General features: G+C 40.0%; 2 protein-coding genes across 4 annotated transcripts in view; one reads left to right on the forward strand and one right to left on the reverse strand.

Moving 5' to 3' along the window:
- SLC6A4 (solute carrier family 6 member 4) overlaps positions 1–5729 on the forward strand; it is a 30228-nt gene extending 24499 nt beyond the window's left edge. The window contains exon 14 of the mRNA XM_030799808.1: positions 105–5729. Within this exon, the coding sequence (XP_030655668.1) occupies positions 105–179 (75 nt within the window). The 3' untranslated portion in view covers positions 180–5729. The remainder of the gene's footprint in view (positions 1–104) is intronic.
- Positions 5730–11826: 6097 nt separating this feature from the next.
- NSRP1 (nuclear speckle splicing regulatory protein 1) overlaps positions 11827–14788 on the reverse strand; it is a 72863-nt gene continuing 69901 nt past the window's right edge. The window contains exon 7 of one of the 3 annotated variants that reach the window (XM_003277079.4): positions 11827–13995. In XM_003277079.4, the coding sequence (XP_003277127.1) occupies positions 12936–13995 (1060 nt within the window). In that variant the 3' untranslated portion in view covers positions 11827–12935. The remainder of the gene's footprint in view (positions 13996–14788) is intronic. The other 2 variants (XM_030800115.1, XM_012503543.2) reach the window with 2 other exon arrangements.

The following is a 14788-nucleotide window of genomic DNA, read 5'->3' on the forward strand; positions in this document are numbered from 1 at the left end:
TATTAAAGTGTTATTTAAGCTTTGTTTTAATATTCATGTTGACTATTTTTGCAAGTTTTAAAAATTACAAGGATGATTATAACATTGTATTTTCTTCCCAATAGCGTATTATTAAAAGTATTACCCCAGAAACACCAACAGAAATTCCTTGTGGGGGCATCCACTTGAATGCTGTGTAACACACTCACTGAGAGGAAAAAGGCTTCTTCACAACCTCCTCCTCCAGTTCTGACGAGCCACGCCGGCCTTCTCCCCTCCAAGTGAATGAGTTTCCAGCTAAGCCTGATGATGGAAGGGCCTTCTCCACAGGGACACAGTCCCAAGAGACGATGGTGCCCAGACTCAAGGCCTCCAGCCACTTATTTCCATGGACTCCCCTGGACATATCCCCACGGTAGACTGTGACGCAGCTGAGCTGGCCTATTTTGGACGTGTGAGGATGTGAATGGAGGTGATGAAAACCACCCTATCATCAGTTAGGATTAGGTTTAGAATCAAGTCTGTGAAAGTCTCCTGTATCATTTCTTGGTATGATCATTGGTATCTGATATCTGTTTGCTTCTAAAGGTTTCACTGTTCATGAATACGTAAACTGCGTAGGAGAGAACAGGGATGCTATCTCGCTAGCCATATATTTTCTGAGTAGCATATAGAATTTTATTGCTGGAATCTACTAGAACCTTCTAATCCATGTGCTGCTGTGGCATCAGGAAAGGAAGATGTAAGAAGCTAAAATGAAAAATAATGTGTCCATGTAACCTTGTGAGTCTGTGTATATTGTTGTTTCAGTGTATTCTTATCTCTAGTCCAATATTTTGGGCCCATTACAAATATATGAATCTCCCCAAATTTTTCTTACATTAACAAATTCTACCGACTCAATTGTGTATGGAGGTTATTATTTGAAGGGTACAATCACTACGACATGCTCTGCCACCACTCCTTTTCCAGCAACACTACTTGAGCCACACACTTTCCTTTACAGGCCAGCCTCTGGCGTTTGCTGCACCTCATTGCCACCTTCCTGTCTCTCTGTGCTAAACATTCAGGACAGTGTTCCACAGGCAGATTTGGCCTATTTCATTAGTCACCGTGGCTTGGCTGTGAAGTACGTTGAAGGTGGATCTTGTCGCATGCCCCTGCAGTGTTCACCTGGCCCTCTGGTTTAAGCTCTGTCTGCCTCACGTGACTGAGTTTGACTGTCCAGGTTGTTTTGCTCGGTGAAGAGAGGGTAAATCGGATTCTCGCTTAGCCCTGGGGTATACAGATCTGGCACCCTAACCTAAACCAAGGCATTTTCACTCCAAGAGCAGTTGGAGAGTCTGGGTTAGCCTTACGTGGACCTCGCCGCTTACTGGTGGTCACGATTGTGAGCCCTCCAGATAATTTTTAAGATTGAGTCTAAGTAAGGCTGCTTGGGAAATGGTCAGCTAAGTAAATCACCTTTCATTTCACATAAAGCCCTTAATATAGATAAGTAAACTGGCCTTTGGTGTCTCGTGACTCTCAGAGGCATAGGTAGAGGAGCAAATTAATATTTGTAGCATGGGAATTCCTTATCAGAATTTCGAGGGGAATAAATCCTCATCAGAGACAAAAGGACTTTATCATCTGGCCACCTATCACTTCAGTTCTCTGTATAAATGAAATTTAATTCTAACAACCTTATAAAAAGAAGGTCCAGACAGCAGAGGAAACGTCCTGTCCAATTCTAGGTATCCCCCCGCTTGGCCTCCTTTCCCCAGCATTGTCTACCCCGGCCCACTTCCTGCATTCTCCCCACACCCTGCTATTTCTGATTCTTTGCTTCTCCTAGCGAGATACTTTCCTTATATGATAGCTGCTGAGAAGTTTCCCAGAATTGCTAGAGGAAAAGAAGCGGGGAATTTAGAAATATCCCTCACTGATCTAACTCCATTATCTTCACTCTTTCATTCTTCCTGCCGCCTCATGCCCATTCTCTTTACTGTCTAGCATGCTGAAAGAAGGAAGTGATCTAAATGCCAGCGTATTCAGTGGTAAATACTAGTTGGTGCAAAAGAAAAACCATGATTACTTTTGCACCAACCTAATAGCTTTGCAAATTTTAAGAACTTGCTTTATGAAGATATTTGGATATGGATTCTCCCCGCCCCACATACTTAGACATTGTTCAAATATACTACTTTTAAAAAAACACCTTTTCAAACAGAATTAGAGTTTGCCAAGCCTGATATTAATGGAATTGTACAGGAGCTTTGAAAATTTTCAAACTTTATTAAACTAAAAAAAAAAAATTGAAAATCTCTGTCTGTTCCGCATAGTATGCATTTATTTGACCCCTATTTATCAATACTACTATGGGTTTTTTTAAAAAAGAAAATTTAAGAGTAGGTAGGTGGATTTTAAAATAATATTTTAAAGATCTTTTACATCTGTATGTAGCATTTATAGAAAAATAAAAACTAAAAATAGAATTGAATTGTAACATTATTTAAGGACTGAAGTTAATTTTTTTTCTTGTAATTGTATCAGTAAGAAATACCCAAGAGGCCGGGTGCGGTGGCTCACACCTGTAATCCTAGCACTTCGGGAGGCTGAGGTGGGAGGATCACCTGACATCAGGAGTTCGAGACCAGCTTGGCCAACATGGCGAAACCCTGTCTCTATTAAAAATACAAAAAATTAGCTGAGTGTGGTGGCAAGCGCCTATAATTCCAGCTACTTGGGAGGCTGAGGCAGGAGAATCGCTTGAACCCAGGAGGCAGAGGTTGCAGTGAGCCAAATGTTCCATTGCACTCCAGCCTGGATGACAAGAGCGAAACTCCGTCTCAAAAACAAAAAAAAAATTGCTATGCTTAGTTCCATGGAAAGCATCTTCTGAAGCTTTAAGTCTTCATTTTCTATTTTCTGTAGTATTGCCCTTTCCCTGCTTCATTGCTTAACTGTCTCTAAATTTTAATGATACAATATTTTAAAGGTCAGATAATGCCATTAGAGGCAGAGACGAACCTGGGGACCAAGTTAATTTCTCTGTTATTGAGAGCGCTAGAGACAGGTGAACTGGAGTTTTATTTCCCCTGCTAGAATGAAACAATACCCTCTCCACCAGGCGCAATGGCTCACACCTGTAATTCTAGCACTTTGGGAGGCCAAGGCGGGCAGATCACTTGAGGTCAGGAGTTCGAGACCAGCCTGGCCAACATGGTGAAACCCCATCTCTACTAAAAATACAAAAATTAGCCGGCCATAGTGGCATGCTCCTGTAATCCCAGCTACTTGGGAGACTGAGGTGGGATAATCACTTGAACCCGGGAGGCGGAGGTTGCAGTGAGCTGAGATTGTGCCGCTGCACTCCAGCCTGGGTGACAGAGCAAGACTCCATCTAAAAAACAAAAACAAAAAAACCCCTCTCAATTGGTTTAATACCACGATAGAAAAGATAAATATTTTAGGATGGAATCTTAAATATGACTGTCCTTTTGTTTCATATAGTTGAAATCAATTCAGTATTGTTTCTACATTGGGTGTTTCAAAAACAGTCACCTTTGCAACAGAAAAGCTCTTTTGTTGAAAATGATTCACAATATATTTCAGTTGGAATGTCAGGTGGTATTTCCCTTACCAACACCTCACAGAATCTATGTCAAGCTGCTCTACCACCAATGCAAATATTTTTTTAAAGCTACTAAAATAAACTTTCTTCACCAGCCAACTCTAATTTGGAGACAGTGTGCACTGGTGAAGGACTTCATCAGAATAAGTTTGAATGTCTACTGAACTAAGAAGAACTTTGTCATTTGGGGGAGAGAATAGATGGCATCAGTCCTTCAATTCTGTAACTGAAGACCCCAGTTATAGTAGATAGGAATTGTGTCTAGCAATTTTTAAACACTGACAGTCCAAACAAAAATATTTGGTGAGGAAGGATGTCCCATATTTTTGCTTAAATATCATAAACAAATATGAGCATTTACTAATTTTTTAAACCGCATTTTGAAAGATTACTCTTATTTACACTCTAAAATTAAAAGTGTACTTTATTTTAAGAAAATGATATATGAAAAATTCATATTTTAAAAGATAAAATTGGGGAATTTACAGTTATTTTGTGAATGTCATTTAAACTATGATTTGATTTATATACAACTTTTCAGAATACTTTTGATTGTGTGCTGGACATATCGAAAGTTAATTTTATCTGGCAGAATTAAACCTAAATTTATTTGTATAAAAGAGTCCCCTTTCTAAAATTCATATAGTGCCCTTGTATTCATTTATGCAGTGTTTATACATATTTCAAGTTAGATTGTGAGATATTAATAAATGATTTATGCTGTGAACTGTTACTATAATAACTCTTAATATCATGATTTGTTGTATCATTAAAAAAACACAAAATTCTAAACTCTTAAGGTTAAAAATCTTAACCATATAGTCAAAATATTTAAACATCTCCCTAAACATCACTGCACAGCTCTTACAAAAACTACATTTAATTAGATGTATTCAACTTCCGTAAAGTTAAATAAGTTAATATAATTCTTTGTAATTTGTGAAGAACTTTAGTTTATAATGTTCTTCCCCATATATTTCATGGGATCACCAGAGGTCTAGGTGACAGATGTATTTTCCCAGGTGAGGATGGGGGTGGGATGAGGAGCCTGAGGCTCAAAGAGGCTGATTGATTTGCCCAAGTTCACACACTTGGAACGTTCCAGGACAGGCTTTATGCCTATAGGTTTTCTAATTCCAACCCAAAGGTTATTTACATGTTTAGCTTTAAAATTAGCATCCATAGAAGCTTGAGAAATCCAAAGAGTATTCAACTGCAGAATGGGTTTTTTTCTAAACTGCAAGGATGTTCTATCTCATTTTAAAGTGTGATAGGGAAGAATAATTAACACAGGGGAAGAAACTGTTACTGATCTATCGTTACATGTGCGCGTATCCTACAGCAGCAGTCCCCAGCCTTTTTGGCACCAGGGACCGGTTTCATGGAAGATAATTTTTCCATGGATAGTGGGGAGCAGAGGGGTATTTCAGGATGAAACTATCCCACCTCAGTTCATCAGACATTAGATTCTCCTAAGAAGCACACAACCTAGATCCCTCGCATGCATAATTCACGACAGGGTTCACACTCTTGTGAGAATCTAATGCTGCCACTGATGGGACAGGAGGTAAAGTTCAGGTGGTAATGAGCTGTGTGGCCCAGTTCCTAACAGACCTCCTGCCCTACAGTTAGACTCTCCGGTTACCATCACCACACTAAATCTAATCCTTGTACTAGATTCAAATTAATTGATTTACATTGACTTGTTTAAAGACGTATTAAGGTAGGGATTCCCAAAATAAAGGATAACATAAGCCAAAGACGGGTGACAAAAAGAAAGAAAAATAAGAGTGAGAAAATAAAATGGGACCAGAAATGAGGCTACATGTCACACCAGAATGACTTTCACATGTGCTGTTGGTATGCCACAAATCTGATCCTAGGCTTCGTTAGAGATAACTGTTTCATCCAGATGTGAGATGCCATTTATTATCACTAAGGCTTAGTGGTCACTCTGGGTGCTGCTGCTTTTCCAGGGATATTGTTATTATTTAAAATAAATGCTAATGTTGTCAATGCTTTATAGAGAGTTAGGGCAACTCCAGTATTAAAGGGTAATATTTCAATTACAGGATTCTCTTTGGAATCTCAGCTCCAGTTTTGGAACATATCACTAAGTAATAACTGAAGATCTCAAAATGATTACCAGTATTTTTTTTACACATTTTTTTCTTTCTTTCTTTTTTTTAGACAAAGTGTCCTGTCACCCAGGCTGGAGTGCAGTGGCGTGATCTTAGCTCACTGTAGCCTTGACTTCCTGGACTCAAGTGATCCTCCCACCTCAGCCTCCTGAGTAGCTGGGACTACAGGCATGCACCACCATGACTGGCTAATTCTTTGCATTTTTAATAGAGACCGAGTTTTACCATGTTGCTCAGGCTGGTCTCATACTCCTGGGCTCAAGCAATCTGCCTGCCACGGCCTCCCAAAGTACTGGGATTACAGGCATAAGCCACTGCACCCAGTGACATGGTTTTTATAAACTAAAAAATTCAATATGTAAAATGATGGAAAGGATAGTTAATGCTGAGATCTGAATAAACGGACTTGAATAAAGAGTAGAATATATCTTAAAGTATAGATTCTAACTACAAAAATGAAAATGAGGGATGTGTTTCTGACAAATGAAGACATTCTCTTACGTAACCACAATTAAACCATCATAGTTAGGAAAGTAACACTGCTACATGACTGTCAACTCATCTTTAGACCCTGTTCAATGATCTTTAGGAAAAAGGATCTAGTCCAGAATCATTGTCATTTAATTTCATGTCTCTTTTGTTTTCTTCAGTCTAGAACCATTTTCCAGTCTTTCCTTTACTTTCACGACCTTGAAGGCTTTGACGTTAATAGGCAAGTTATTCTGTAGAATGTCCCTCAATTTGATTTGTTTGAAGATCAATTCCTGCTGATTAAATCCAGGCTATGTATTTCTGGCAGGACTATCACTGGAATGGTGCTGTGTTGTTTTCCCTGCATCCTACCAGGTGGAGCGTGATTTTGATTTGTCCCCTCACTGGTGATGTTAACTTCAATCACTTGGTTAAGGTGGTGTCTACCGGGCTTTCCACTGTAAAGTTCCTTTTCTGTCATTAATATTTTGGGGGATGGAGTTATTCTGACACTGTGCAAATATCCTGTCCTCATCAATCCATTTATTTTTAAAAATAGATTCCTGTTTTATCCAATGGATTATAATCAATTTTATTCATTTATTCATTCATTCATTTTTTTGAGACAGGGTCTCGCTGTGTCGCCCAGGCTGGAGTACAGCGGTGCAATCAGAGCTCACTACAGCCTTGACCGGGCTCAACTGATTCTCCTGCCTCAGCCTCCTGAGTATCTGGGACCACAGGCGCATACCACCATGCCTGGCTAACTTTCGTATTTTGTGTAGAGACAGGGTTTCACCATGTTGCCCAGGCAGTTCTCCTGTGCTCAAGCAATCCTCCAACTCTGGCCTCCCAAAGTGCTGGGACTACAGGCGTGAACCACAGCACCTGCCCCCATTATTAATTTTGATGCTCAATTTGTCCTATATTTAGCCAGTGAGAGAGTCCCTTCAAGCTGGTTTCTGTGTGCTTTTGACATGTCCCCATCATTCTTGGAACAGTTCCTTGTTTTCCAGAGTGAGATGTTTCAGGACCAGCTTGTACTTTCTCTGCCACAGCTCTGAAATCAGCTATATCTCCAAGAAGCCCTGGTTCCTTTCAGTCAAGAGCATATTTAGAAACCACGATCTAGGTGTTAGGTATTCTATGGCTACTGAGTTGTCACTGATCCTCAGCCCTCTCACTGGACAGAAGTGTGTGTATACATAATTTGCATTTAGTAGTTATTTCTCTATCTTAAAAACCATGAGGTCACACCAATATCTCCAATTCCAACCCAACACTACAAAGTTCATTCTGATTTTCTTCCTTTCCATATTTATAACCCCTTTTACCACCTACCCATGTATTTTTAATATAGTTTCGCCTTTTTTCCCCTATATATATATTACCTCTTCTCACAAGACTGAAATTCACCCAAGTTGGGTATAGCTCTAGTGTATTCATTTAACTGTTGTATTGCCTGTGCGTGTATATATATAAATAATATAGATATATCTATATCATATATTATATATATATATATATTTTGAGACAGTCTCCGTCGCCCAGGCTGGAGTGCAATGGCGTGATCTCAGCTCACTGCAACCTCCGCCTCCTGGGTTCAAGTGATTCGCATGCCTCAGCCTCCTAGTAGCTGGGATTGCAGGCATGCACCACCATGTCTGGCTAATTTCTATTTCTTGTATTTTTAGTAGAGACAGGGTTTCGCCATGTTGGCCAGGCTGGTCTCGAACTCCTGAGCTCAGGCAATCTGCCCACCTTGGCCTCCCAAAGTGCTAGGATTACAGGCGTGAGGCACCACGCCTAGCTATATATTCTTTACTACTGATGGAGATTTAGGTTGTGTCATTTATGAAAAATGTATTATAGATATTCCTGGTGCAACTGTGGAACACGAGTTACAGGAAACATGCAGTGTCAGTTACTAGGTAAAGCCAAACTTTTCCCAAAAGGGTTGTGCCAGTTCACCTATTACTAGCAGCACACAAAAATTACTGTTGCTGCTGGGTGCAGTGGCTGACGCCTGTAATCCCAGCACTTTGGGAGGTTAAGACAGGCAGATCATATGAGGCCAGGAGTTCAAGATCAGCCTGGCCAACATGGCAAAACCCCGTTTCTACTAAAAATACAAAAATTAGCCGGGCGTGGTGGTGTACGTCCATAATCCCAGCTACTCGGGAGGCTAAGGCAGGAGAACTGCTTGAATTCGGGAGGCAAAGGTTGCAGTGAGCTGAAATTGCATCACTGCACTGTAGCCTAGGCGACAGAACAAGACTATCTTAAAAAAAAAAAGAGAGAGCCGGGCATGGTGGCTCACGCCTATAATCCCAGCACTTTGGGAGGCTGAAGAGGGCAGATCACGAGGTCAGGAAATCGAGACTATCCTGGCCAACACGGTGAAACCCCGTCTCTACTAAAAATAGAAAAAATTAGCTGGGCGTGGTGGCGGGCGCCTGTAGTCCCAGCTACTTGGGAGGTTGAGGCAGGAGAATGGCGTGAACCCGGGAGGCGGAGCTTGCAGTGGGCTGAGACTGCGCCACTGCACCCCAGCCTGGGCGTCAGAGCGAGACTCCAACTCAAAAAAAAAAAAACTGTTGCTTCGTGTCCTCATCAACACTTCGTATTATGACTCTTAACATTTTGCCATCCTTGTGGATGTGTAATGGTATTCACTGTGGTTTTAATCTGAACAAATTGTCATTTGCTGCTGAGTCCATTTGATATCCATATGGAAAAAAAGTCTTAACCCCTATCTTACACCACAAACAAAAATTAATTCCAAGTGCATTGTAGATCTAAATGGGAAATGTAGGCAATAATGCTTTTAGAAAATGTTGTCCAGTATAACTTTCTGCAGTAGAAATGTTCTATAAACCTGCACTGTCCTATGTGGCAGCCACCAGCCACATGTTGAGCATTCGAAATGTGTAATGCAACTGAAGAACTGTATTTTAAATTTTATTAATTTTAATTAACTTTGTAAAATTAGAGATAGCTGTTCATTAAAAATACCATTAAGAGAGTGAAAAGGTAAAGCCACAGAGCAGAGGGAGAAGTTCCTTACAAACAACTCATACCTAGAATATCTGAAGAACCTGTACTGGGGCCAGGCGAGGTGGCTCATGCCTGTAATCCCAGCATTTTGGGAGGCCGTGGCAGGCAGATCACCTGAGATCGGGAGTTCAAGACCAGCCTGACTAACATGGAGAAACCCCATCTCTACTAAAAATACAAAATTAGCCAGGTGTGGTGGCAGGCGCCTGTAATCCCAGCTACTTGGGAGGCTGAGGCAGGAGAATCGCTTGAACCTGGGAAGTGTAAGTTGCTGTGAGCCTGTGAGCCGAGATCGTGCCATTGCACTCCAGCCTGGGCAACAAGAGCGAAACTCCGTCTCAAAAACAAAACATGTACTGGATTAAGGAAAAGGCAGATAAGTTCCCCTCCACCCCCCGCCCCCCAAAAAAGCAGGGAGTGGAAAGGTAGTTAATGCCTGTAATCCCAGTACTTTGAAAAGCTGAGGCAGGCGAAATCGCTTGAGCCTAGGAGTTTGAGACCAGCCTAGACAACACAGTAAAACCTCGTCTCTACAAAAAATTAGCCAGGTGTGGTGGCATGCAGCTGTAGTCCCAGCTACTTGGGAGGCTGAGGTGGGAGGCTCACTTCACCCTGGGAGGTCAAGGCTGCAGTGAGCCATGATTGCATCACTGCACTCTAGCCTGGGTGACTGAGAAAGACCCTGTCTCAAAAACAAATACCACCCCCCGCCAAGATACTCAAATGTTAAATGTTAATAAAGATGTTAAGAGCCATCAGGGAATCACAAAATAAAACCATGAGACACCACAACACCTACCAGAGTAGCTAAAAGCCAAAAAGCCAAAAGACAAATACCAAGTGTGAGCAAGATGTGGGGCAACTGGAACTCACACACATTGATGGAGGGAGTGCCTTTTAGTTCAAATATTTTGAAAAACTGATTGGTAGTTAACTACTAAAGCTGAACGTGAGCACACCCTATGAATCAGCAATTCCATTCCTCAGAATTACCCAACCAAAACATACATGTACGTACTAGAAGACAAGCGCAAGAATGTACCTAGAAAATACATTACCTAGAAGATATTATTATTCATAACCCCCAAAAGAAATAACCAATGTCCATCAACAGAATGTAGTAGTAAAGAATCTAGAAAACAAGCAAAACTACTCTTTGGTGCTAAAAATCAGAAAGAGTAGGCTGGGAGAGGAGTTTAAGGAGAGCTTCTATGGCACAGGTAATGTCTTTTTAAACTACGTGTACTGTGTGAATCCATTAAGCTTAAACTCCATGTGCAATTTAAACGTTATACTACAATTAAAAAAATTTACTGAGTGTTCTGGTAACTTTTGGCACAGAGCTATCAGGAAAGGAACCTTGTATCAAATAGGACTTTTTGGGTTGTGACAGCAGAAATCCAATTCAAACTAACCTAACAGAAAAAGGGAAAAGTATTGGTTTAAATGTCTTTAAAAAAACAAAGCTACACTACAGCCAGAGATGCAAAAGCCATCATCAGGTTTTTTGTTCTTCTCTGTCTGGCTTTCTTGTTGTGGGCTTTTTTTTCTGCCAGGCAGCAAGGCACTCTCCATGAAACTCCAGACTTACCTCATCGCCATAATCAGCAATGACAACAGAAAACATCTTTCTGTAAATTCTGACAACAGGACCAGCATCAGCCTAGCTCGAGTCACGTACCTTTCCTGTAGGCTATTCTGCCCCATTTGAACCCGTGGACTAAGAGTAGTAAAGGTGTTTTCTCAAGGGAAAATCCTGCTGTTACCAGGAAAAGAGGGAATGAATGCCAGAGAGGCAAAACCAACATTCTGTATATTTGGAGAAGGAGACAGAAGAAAACTCTTCATTTGCAGTCTCTCATCCTGATTTATGTCAAATTAAGTAGGTTAATAAAAGTAATTTATAGCTTTCCTATCTAAGGATCCAAGCTGCTTTGTAAAAGTCTCTGAGCTTTTCCCTCTGGGAGAGGGAAACTGAGCTTATCATCAGATGTCTCTGACATCAGTCTCTCCTCCTAGACTACTTTGCACACTATGATCAAATTAATCTTCCCAATGCATGGCTCTAGTTATAAAACAATCCTAAGAAAGAAACCATATTCCCCACCAAAGTTAAAGACTTTGTCTGTCACTCATGGTCCTTCCATGATGTCACCCTTTTACCTTTCCATACTGATGTTATGTTGCTCCCTTTTTGTACACCAAGTCAGTGATTTTGGGGGTTTGTCACTGTCACTGATTGACTTCAGAGTATTAGGATGTAACTGACATTTAATGTATCAGTCAGAGATTTGGGCGTTAACTTTCCTGTGACTTTTCCCTTCTGGTTTTAAAGGTACAATAAAATGGTTTACAAATTCTAAATCTGACCCTTAATATATGTTTTTCATCTAGTCAGCATTCTTATTAAACCAAGTTTATCCTTCTAAAAATAAGAAAGTGCTCTTTATGATAAAGTATTGTGAGATATATGAACAGCATTTTCTTAATGGGAAGACCTAATAGAGAACTATTTTCTCCACAGCATTCATCTTTCCCCATAAATAAAATATTTACAGTGTATAATTATTTCTCCTGCATTTCAAAGACTCAGAAGATACTAGTTTTATTTTTATACACAAGTGGAACTTGTAATAAACTGCACTATCTTTTTCAGAGTATGTGAAACAAGACATGTTTAGAAATAGGCCACCTGGATCTTTAGCTAATTTCATTTAGGCTAATGTATCCACAGCTTCACTTTTAACTAAAAGTGATTTACATACATAACCAATTTACTAACTTGTCAAGGTTTCAGAATTACAAATTAATTTCTACTAAAAGCAAAAAGATGAATTATGACATGAGTAAAATTACTTTAAAATAAATGCATAAATAAAATGTATAAGCATATCATTTTATTTTCATTTAAGCCAACTATGCTGTAAGCTATTTAGACAAGATGATTCACATTTTATACTTTAATACAAATTTCAGAACATAAAGTATATTTTCTATTTTTCAAATCCATATTTTATCTGAAATACAGCTCCTGCAACAAAACATTATTAGAAGAGTTAAATTATTAAAAAAAATTTTTTTAGAGACAGGGTCTCATTCTGTTGCCCAGGTTGGAGTGCAGTGGTATGATCATAGCCCACTGTAATATCAAATTCCTAGGCTCAAGTGATCTTCCTGCCTCAGCCTCCCGAACAGCTGGGACTACAGGCATGCACTACCACGCTAGGCTTTTTTAAATAGAGACAAGGTCTCATTATCCTGCCTAGGCTGGTCTTGAATGCCTGGCCTCAATATCCTTCTGCCTTGGCCTCCCAAAATGTTGGTATTACAGGCATGAACTACCACATCTGGCCAAAATTATTTTTTAATGGTTGTAGTGGAGCCAATTTTCCTCATTATGTACCTACAGGGAATTAGCACACTCTTACGGTTCTTGAATACAATAAAGAATGTGATATTGGTGAGTACATACTATATATAAATTCAGCCAAACATCCACATCCAAACATCCAAGCTGTGAGACTGACTTTTGATTTTAGCTTAAAATTTTGAAAATAACTTTAAAAATGCCCTCCAAACTACTGGTAACACACTCCTTTATGGTTTTACACAGCAGGTTCCAGGAATTACAGTTTTCTGTGCTTCCTTAAATCTTTCTCTTGGGGTAGCCATCAATCATCTTCTTTCTCAATATAGGTCTTTGCATTAACCCGCGCCATCTGCCTGGCCAAGTACCTGTCTCTAGCTGACATTACAGTTTCTTCGTTGTTCCGCTTTGCAAACTTGCTCACTGCCTCAGGTGGTCTCTCTTGTTCTTTACCCTTCTCTTGCCTTTCCTCTGTGAGTCTGTGTTTTGCTCCCAGTGATGATTCAGAATTAGAGGGTTTCTCCTGGTTTCTTTCTTTGTCCTTTGCCATGTTTCTCATTTTGTTGGATCTTTCTTGGTCAAGAAATTTATCCTTTGCCCTAGAATCTGGGCTGCTTTCCTTTCTGTCTCGATTTCTTTCTGAAGATTGAACACTTACTTCTCGTTTTTCTCTATCTCTGTATTTATCATTATTTTCATATCTTTCCTTCCTTACTTTCATATGCTCTTCCTTTGCTTTGCTTTTCTCTTCCTTCTCTCCTTTCTCACTGTGTCGGTTCTGATCATTTTGTTGTCTATCTCTTTCTTGTTCTCTTTGGGAATATTTCTCCCTCTCTTTCTCCCTTTTCCATACTCTGTCACTTCTTTCTCTTTGGTCCCTCGCCCTTGGTTTATCTTCCTGTTCATGCCTCTTCCAATAGGAATCTCTATGACTGGCCTCTCTGTGCCTATGAGAATCCCTTTCTTTCCGGTAATCACGGTCAGTGTAATGGTTCTCTTGGTCTCTGGACTGCTTCTGTTGGTGCTGATCTTCCCTTTTCTCGTGTCCTCTCGACGTTCGTGATCCTTTCGTGTGGTGTCTGGTACTGTGCCCTCTTTCTTCACTAGGTGACCGAGAGTGGTTTTGATTCCTGTGGTGCTTGGAGTCATTCTCAGGGGTCTCTATGACCTTTTCCCTTCTGCAGTTCACTCTAGTTTCTTCTATTTCGTCATCCTCACTGCTCTTAGCATCGAAGTCACTGTCTGCATCTGGGTTTTCCTCTACTTTCACATCAGTTTGAAGAATGCATTTCTCTTGTGGTATTCTGTTTTTTGAACTTACTTCATTGGAGTAGCCCCTTGATTTTTCTTCCTTTATACCAGATCTTAGAAACAAAAAACAAAAAAGGGCAGAAAAAAATGCCACATTATCAGTTGTAATAAGCAAATGAAGCGTTCATATAATTTTTATCAATACTCAAATCAATACACCTATAGTGATATATATTGTCTGATTATCCAAATGCGAAAAGGTCCTGATATCTATGCAAACTAGTATTTTCAAATTCATACCATTCAGAATATTTTCAATATTTGTAGAAGTGAAAAAAGAAAATTAGCCCTTGTCTACTATACTACTAGAACCTACAGGCAAGGGTCTGTACAGGTCTTCATTTTTTGGTAAGCCTAAGACAAAGAATAATTGGGAAAAGTAATATATGTTCTGAATCTAAGTTCTATTTTCACAACATGAAGCTTAAGTTGTGACTCTTGGATTTTTTGCTTCCTTTCTTATTTATTTATTTTGAGACATTCTGTCACCCAGGCTGGAGTGCAGTGGCACAATCTCGGTTCACTGCGACCTCCGCCTCCCAGGCTCAAGTGATCCTCTCACCTTAGCTTCCCGAGTAGCTGGGATTACAGGCCCGCACCACCATGCCCAGCTAATTTTTGTATTTTTAGTAGAGACGGGGTTTTGCCATGTTGGCCAAGCTGGTCTCAAATTCTTGACCTCAGGTGATCCAACCACCTTGGCCTCCCAAAGTGCGGGGATTACAGGTGTGAGCCACCATGCTTGGCCTTTTTCTTTTTAAAAAATTATAAAAATAGTCCTAGAAATACATGAAGATAATCTTTGCACAGCAAAACAGTGGCAAATATAATCTTAAATATTTACTC

This window comes from Nomascus leucogenys, chromosome 19, assembly GCF_006542625.1.
Source record: "Nomascus leucogenys isolate Asia chromosome 19, Asia_NLE_v1, whole genome shotgun sequence".
In the NCBI taxonomy this organism is placed as follows: domain Eukaryota; kingdom Metazoa; phylum Chordata; class Mammalia; order Primates; family Hylobatidae; genus Nomascus; species Nomascus leucogenys.